General features: G+C 46.1%; 2 protein-coding genes across 2 annotated transcripts in view; one reads left to right on the top strand and one right to left on the bottom strand.

Moving 5' to 3' along the window:
• Positions 1 to 107: 107 nt before the first annotated feature.
• Positions 108 to 631, top strand: LOC8041725 (splicing factor 3B subunit 5). Its single transcript, XM_029985005.3, has one exon. It carries the CDS (start codon positions 236 to 238, stop codon positions 491 to 493), a length of 258 nt encoding a protein of 85 aa, XP_029840865.1. The 5' UTR covers positions 108 to 235; the 3' UTR covers positions 494 to 631.
• The window catches only part of LOC8041724, a 29,759-nt gene continuing 22,390 nt past the window's right edge, over positions 621 to 7,989 (bottom strand). Inside the window, exons 5-6 of the mRNA XM_029985002.4 lie at positions 6,213 to 6,406; positions 621 to 729 (exon numbers count right to left, since the gene is read on the bottom strand). Coding sequence (XP_029840862.3) covers positions 623 to 729; positions 6,213 to 6,406 — 301 coding nt within the window. The 3' untranslated portion in view covers positions 621 to 622. The remainder of the gene's footprint in view (positions 730 to 6,212; positions 6,407 to 7,989) is intronic.

Here is a 7,989-nt window from a genome sequence, read left to right as displayed (position 1 = left end):
ACTCTAATAAATTTACAGTGATTATTTAGATTTAAAAAGAGTCAAGGTATAATTTAAAATAGCACGTAATGACAACTACGTCACTAGGTTGCGAGCCTCACCATCCATATTCAACGGGTTCGGTGTTGTGAAAGTCTATCAGATATCACAGCGCCGCCATCGCTCGTCGTTGATAGAGCGTTTTGGCCGTTCACCGACGCTTGTGATTTCAACACTTGGTGACTTGGTCATCGCAATGGGTGACCGCTACAACATCCACAGTCAGTTGGAGCATCTGCAGTCCAAGTACATCGGCACGGGCCACGCGGACACCGGGCGCTACGAGTGGCTGGTGAACCAGCACCGCGACAGCTACGCATCGTACATGGGACACTTTGACATCCTCAACTTCTTCGCCGTGTGCGAAAACGAAGCCAAAGCCCGCGTCCGCTTCAACCTCATGGAGAAGATGCTCCAGCCTTGCGGACCACCGCCCGAAAAAGCCGAGGACTGAGGCGTGCTACACGAACTGTGAGACATCGGAGAAATCACCACTTCATCATAAGCCATGCCACACCATCCACAGTGTTAGCGGCAACACGATAGTCTGCAGTAGACCCTTGCGCAGAATAAACGAGTTCTTTCACAGAAAGGTATCCAAGTTTATTATGTTGTTTCGTCGGAGGTCGCGTAGCGTCCAGAACAAAAGGTCTTCGCTTGGAAGCGCCTCCCACAGAAACCATTGCCAGTCTGTAAAAACAAAACACGAAATGCCTATTACGTAATGCTCGATCCTTAGCTGGTTAATACGTGGCTCTGGCTGGGTACAGTACAGCACATGAACGGGGCACTTCAGACAGCCCGCAAAAATCGGTCACTGAGGTGCAAGCAGGTGGTGAAAATTAACGGGGAAAAAATAAAGAAATATACTAGCCTCATTCAAAAGAAAAAAACAAACAAAACGGAAACTTGTTTTGGTCAATTTATGCTGCCACTTTGCAGACGATGCACGCGTAGCGAGAAGTGCTGCCGACAGATGGCGGATGCTGCGTCCAGGGAGCGTAGTCTATATTGTATAGGGGGTCCATCTCGAACATGGAGGTTGGTAGTAGAGAAGGTGACAAACCAGCTCAAGCCAGTCAAACGAGATAATCCCAAGTGAAGCCAGAAGTAGAGATTGGAGTCGGTGGGAGCATCCCCAAGGGTGACCAAAACAGCTGTTGGTGCCAAATTAGTCATCCTTTCCGTCCAATGGCGTCTTTTGGTTTTGTCAGTTTTCGGTCATCGTTGGGAACGTGTCCCACCAAACCGAAAGTCTCCCGTGGCTTCACCTCTGGTGGTGTCTTGTCGCCTCCAGAAGCTTCCTACCTGCATGATCTCGAACCATGGGGAACGTCTGCAATTTAATGGTGGAGGGTTGGTCACAAGTGTGCGTGCACTGCATTTTCGCGTGGCAACGAAAAAGGCAGGTGAAAAGGTAGAGACGTTTGCAGACGATCAATGCGCTCGGCAACCTCCCCGTAGCTCGTTTTGCAAATGCGGCCCATAAACCACATGACCCTGATCGAGCAGTTGGACACTCTCTGTAATACAGGCTCTCTAAGGGAGCGCTGTCCTGTTCAAGTTACGATAGCAAACAATCCAGCAAAAGAACCCGAATCAGCTGACGCTCCCTGGACGCTGCGCATGCCATCTGTCGATAGCACTTCTTGCTAGGTGTGCATCGTCTGCGAAATGGAGGCGTAGATTGCCCAGGACATGTTTTTTTTTTTTTTCTTTCTTTTGAACGAGGTGAGCTCGTTCTTTGATTTTTTTGCACTGTAACTTCCAAGACCTGCTTGCATGCCTGTAGTAAGTCGCAGCACTATACGTTAAGAAACCGACTTTTGCAGGCCATCAAAAGTGCCTTAAAAGTGTTAGTTTACATGCTGTAGGTGTGTGTAGTGTGTCAAGTAAAAAAACACACTTTTCGGACTACAATATTGACCACAAGTTGCCGGAAGCTTGTGCTAAGCCAGAATGTGGCTGTCGATGACAAGCAGACAGGAATACAGAACTGTGTTTTGTAACTTCCTTCTCCTCGTTATAGACGATAGAAAGTACAGGAAAATGAAGTTCGTAATGTCAGAAAACCGAGTGCTATTCACGTCTCCAATTCACTATAGGTGGTGCCACTCGCTTTCCGAAATGGCGGTTAGAGTGAGGGTCGGAGATGTGTGCCAGTATACCAGTTGTTTAGCCTGTCTAGCATGATGGCTTCACCGAGCGACACAAATCATTTCCTGCTTGTACAAGGAAGATCGGCTGTTATGCGCACAGTTCATCTCTTTATCCTGAGAACAAAAATGGTGTTTAGGGTAATATTTATGCCAGGATGCATATCTTAATTCTGGAACGAAAATAACCTCTATTTCAGATCCTTTCATAACTCAAGATGTGCCTGACAATGTAATTATTGAGCTAAAAAAAGTCTTTATCCGTCTTGTCTCTCCTTTTGTTTATTCCTTCTGATGTATTAATCATTACCCAATGCGCTCTCCATAACTTTAGTACTAAAGAAGTTGTTCGCAGAAACTATTTTGTGACATACGTGTACGATCCAGGCACTTTTAAAATATTTTGGAGAGTTCAGTGTCCCTTTAAAGACAGTTCCACACTGCGCGTGCCCAAAATTGCAGTCTTGGATTGGAGCATGGCGACGATGCGAATGTGCAGCGTGGAACACGCAACTCTAAAGGCCCGTTCACACTCTTGCGACCTCTTAAACCTGGGTTGCTTAAAACTTCTTAAACCGGAGAACACACTGGCGCCATCTATTGGGAAGCAGTGTAAACTCGGCGGTCCGGCATATTTTTTTATTTCTTGCGCATTATCCTTTCTTTCTTGGCTCGAAAAACTTTTGTCAATGTTATAAACGAGCCTTTCTATGCGTATTACGCACATTTGACCTCGGAAATCCCGCAAAACCTTCGCTCTTGTGAAATGCAGTTCCAGGGTCACCGCATAGATGGCGCCACAATGCCAGAGTGTTCCGTCATTCTAAAAACATTTAAGAAGTTTTAAGAGATCTCGTCTCTCTCAGTCGTACTCGGTCGCAAGAGTGAAAACGGGCCTTAACACAAATGCACAGCGCTTGCGTTTGCTTCTATACGCAATACTAAAACTGTCTAATAAGGTACAATCCCATACCAACTGCAGCATTACATCAGGATAGTGAAGAATGTTGTTTGCGTTGGGAAATGACCTTTTGCGAGCCATGATCATGAGCAGTTCTGCCGGTGCTTGCTGAGCAGAAAAACCGGGGCACCCTCACAAGAGCGCCTCCCGTTTCCGCCGCGGGAGGGCGAGCAACGAGCTGGAGATGTGAATATAGCATAAGCATTGGCTTCTGCTTACCTCAAATACGGTACGGCTACCCGAAGACCTCTGATCAATGCTAAAACTTTCAGACTCGTAACATAGGCCTCAGCACAGATGGCAATGTGACGGAATGCGGTTCGTTCGCCGATTGGGCTGTTGTCTTCTAGCAAAGGCCGATTCTGTTCGGACATGTTTTCTGGTTTATGTAGCGAAGTGCACGACATCATTTTGTACGGTTTCTGGCATCTACTTTATGACAACGCCCCTTCCCATTTAGCATTAATTGTGGTCATTTTTGACCAAGAAGAGGGTTGTTCGGCTTGAACTTCTTCCTTACTTTCCAGATGCTGAGTTCCTGCTTTTTCCCGAAGCCGATCACTGCCATGAAAGGAACACACATCTAAAGTGTCTATGGTCGGTGACAGGGCGAACTCCTCCTGCCCCTTTCCACTTTAGCAGAGCGAATGCTAGAGAGGAGGTAACCTGCTCTCCAGCGTTAGCTCAGCTAAAGTGGAAAGAGGTGAGAGGAGCTTTCCCCCAAACCCTTAAAGGGATACTGAATCTAAACTTAAAATGTACCTTTTGCATTCAGAAATTAGTTAAATGTGATCAACTCAATCTGCTAAGGACAATCGCACGCCTGTATTTTGAATGGATGGCTATATTTTTTTGTTCCAAAGACCGATTCCAGCGAGTGCTCCAACATCCGCCGTCGAAGAGTGCAATACATCACGGGAGCTGGATCAATCGACGTCGCAGATGTGACATCCATTGGTCCGGCACGGGCAAAACTGCTTAGGGGCTGGCGTGGTTACGAGCCCCGCCACTCGGCGTCGTCAACGCATTACAACCTAGTTGCCCCTTCCCAATCCTCACAAGAGTTGAATAGGCAGGGAGAGAAGGGAAATCCGGTTCGACGGGTCTCGCACGCACGCAGCTTGCCCCCCTACTTCTGCGAAGCGGCGCTGCTTTTAAGTGCATAGTGACGTAACGACATACAGTTTATTCCTCTTAAAAAATGTTTTGGTGTCTTTTCTAGCAAAAAATTGGTATCTCCGTGGTGTGGTCAGGACGTGGTTGACATTTAGACAATAGGCGCTACAATTTCGTCGCAGTATCCCTTTAACCCGTCATCGACTATAGGACATACAAAGCGTCGTGAAACTGAACTTGCAGGACGTTGGTCTGACGTGCTTGATTGAAGGCAAACCCTGATTTCTCCAGCAGGAATGTGCCTTAGATTGAACCTGCCTTATACAGTTAAAAAAAAAATATTATACACATAAGCCAATGAACAGCGTTCTATAAAAGTTTTCACAAGGGTGTCACTAGGTAGTGCCTTTATATGTGCACTCAAATTTCCTGAGTGTAAATTTCTCTGAAAAAATTCAACAAAGAAAAAAAAAAGCATTTTATTTCTATGCACAGGGAGAAAGACAAACAAACCATCTGGTTGATACTGCTACTCCCAGGTGGCACCACCCCTGCTCAGATTTGTCGGATCTGCTTCAGGACGTTCATCTCGAAGAAGCTTTCAAGTTTTCGCTCCACGTGGTGCGATTTCTGAGCAGAAGCGTCAACCAGACTCCAAACCGCCGAGACAAGGAGACATCATTATCTAATCCCAGAGATGGGGATAAATAAAAGAACGAACAAGATGACACAAACATTTCCCTTTTTCCTGCCAGTGCATAGTAAAAACGCATTTTTACACAGATCTGCTCCTCGTTTACTCGTTTACACACAACACAGCCTCGTGGTCACTGAATTATGTAGGAAAAGGAACACCGCACAGATGAGCGAGCGGTTCTGCCCAAAACTAAGTCGAGACAGATACAGTTACAAGTGGCGGGTTGCTCTACACCGCTAGTACGGGCAAATCAAGCTCTAGGGTGATGAATGTGTAGCGGCATCCCCTGCCAACCACAGAACTAGACTCTGCTGCCTAGCAAGAGCCAAGAGCACGCACTTTGCCCAACGTCACGGGGCGGCGCACGTGAAATGGAGCTTTTTGCTTGGCACAACGTCGACACCGCGAATGTGGATAAGAAGTTCCCACAGGGGGCTGTCAAAATAAAACACAGCAGACGCCGTGTGCAGCGATCAAATCGAGCGACTTTCTCGAAAAACGTGAAATCTGCAGCACGAGCGTAAGTTTTCGGTGACAATGTTGGCTACGCAAACAGCGTGGCTTGCCTCCTCGCTGTTGTCTCCGCCCCTTTCTTGCCTTTGGGAGGTCGGGGACCGACGACAACTGCCAGCAGAGCGTGCGATTGGCTGTCCGGACACACGTGACGAGCACACTCCAAGTCGCCGTTCAAGGACGCAAGCGAAAGGAAGCTTTCCCCCCGGCAAAAAAAAAACAACAAAAAAAACAAAAAAACCCAAAAGCCAGGGTGAAGAAAAAAGAATGATTTAAAAAGAAATGAACTAACTAGAATTATAAATCGCATTTATTTGATTTAAATCAAACTTGCACGATATCAAATCACTTCAGCTAGAAAAGAATATTTTTTTTACCACTAGATAAAATTTTTTTTTAATGGCTGCCCAAACTAAGTTTTTCCTGCCTAATAATTATTATTTTTTTTTTTTGCTTTAAATACAAAATAAATGTTTATGGGAACCAAACACTAATAGAAAAACGGTAAATATAAAAAAAAGAAAATCCGTATTATTTTGGGGAAATGAGTTTGATTTAAATTATTATAGCAGTGCAATTCAAATCATACTGATTTTTATTCTCCACCCTGGCCCAAAGCCAACTGGAACTGAAGGAAAACTTCCAGTATGGCAACTGCTGAAAAAACACGTCCTGTTCGGATAGCCCTTAAGAACAGCAGTCGCCGTTAAAGAGCAAACCGATTGCATACTTGCGCACGTGGCCTGTTCGGGAGGGCTGGGCTGGGGGTCGGGGCAGGCCACGTGGGCGGCCATGAAGATGCTGATACAGTGAAACTGGTCCTGTGGCCGCAGCGTTTCCACCACCGAGCACACCTGGGGCTCCTGGATCGGCAGCCCAGTCTCCTGCTGCGTGGCACGCGCCGCCGCTGCCTCCCACGATTCCCTGCGTGGCGGCCGACGACCCAATGACGCCTCTGTAACTGAGATAGTGCTCTCCTTCATATTAAACATGTTGGCATCCATTGCCACATTGCATGCGGCTGTCTTTCGCTTATACGGTCGTGGTTTGGACTGCACTGGACAGCCCTTTCGCTCCACTCATTCGTTATGTTCGCTTTCCTTCTTACAAGAGGGAAAGAGTCTTATGGCACGCTTCCTATGATATACCACGGAAGAAGATGGATGGTCAGGTGACAACGTAAGAGCGAGGCGCAGCAATGACGCCCACGAGGAAAGATTGACTCTTTGAAGACGACAGTATGCAGACCGTTGCGAGGTTGGAATTCCCATCCTTCACAGTCAAAAACCCTGTGCTAAATGCTAGTGTATTTTGTCGAGAATCAGAGCAGCGATTTCAGGATTTTTTTCTTGTCAACTTTTTATTAATTTACTCCTTGATACTTTCTTATCTCATAAAATTTAAAGTATCTCAAGGAATTTTCACAATTTATTTTTCCTCATATTTCAGTACCTCACAAGAGATTCCACATCTCGTAAGGCCTGCTCTATCTTGAGAGATTCTGGGATCAGTGTGAGGTTTTCCCCCTCCAACCGATGACATTTTCTGTCTTATCAAATTTTCAGTATCTCGTAAGGTTTTCTGTATCTTATACGATTTCCACTACCTCATAAGATTTTTTACATCTCATGAGATTTTAAGCCTTGTGTGATGTTCGCAACATCTCGTGAGATTTTTTGCATCTCTCAAGATTGTCTGTATCTCGTCAGCTTTTCATTACCTCTTGACGCTTTACCTCGCCAGATATCGAGTATCTTGCAGGATCGTTTGGCAACCCGTAAAATCTTCTCTATCCCGCAAGATTTTCATGACACAATCTTGCGACATTTTCTTATCTCGCGAGATCTTCAGCATTTTGCAAGATTATGAGGTACCTCGCAAGATCCACCTATCTTGTCACATTTCTGGTCTTTCATAAAAGTTTTTCTCCTCCATCCCAGTATTTTGAAGTACTTTGTCTGATTTCCCCATTTCTCGTCAGTCTTTCTAATATATTATTAAAATTTACAGTACCTCGTGAGAATTTCCGGTACTGATATATTGCCCAGCGTCTCTATTGATTTTCCAGTTATGTTGCTAAATTTTCCAGCATCTCGTGATAATTTACAGCATTTTGTGAGGCCTTGCAGCATCTCGTGAGGTCTTTCAGCATCTCGCAAGATCTTGCAGCATCTCGCGAGATCTTGCAGCATCTCGTGAGACCTTCTAGCGTCTCGTGAGATCTTCAAGCATCCCGCGAGAACTTCCAGCATTTCGCGAGATCTTCCAGCATCTCGCAAGATCTTGCAGCATCTCGCGAGATCTTGCAGCATCTCGCGGGATCTTGCAGCATCTCGCGAGACCTAGAGTCTCGCGAGATCTTCCAGCGTCTCGTGAGATCTTCCAGCGTCTCGTGAGATCTTCCAGCATCCCGCGAGAACTTCCAGCATTTCGCGAGATCTTCCAGCATCTCGCAAGATCTTGCAGCATCTCGCGAGATCTTGCAGCATCTCGCGGGATCTTGCAGC

This window comes from Ixodes scapularis, unplaced genomic scaffold (assembly GCF_016920785.2).
Source record: "Ixodes scapularis isolate PalLabHiFi unplaced genomic scaffold, ASM1692078v2 PGA_scaffold11__112_contigs__length_91849675, whole genome shotgun sequence".
Lineage (NCBI taxonomy): Eukaryota > Metazoa > Arthropoda > Arachnida > Ixodida > Ixodidae > Ixodes > Ixodes scapularis.
Note: the sequence above shows the minus strand (reverse complement) of the source record. Positions and strands in the feature narration are given on the sequence as shown.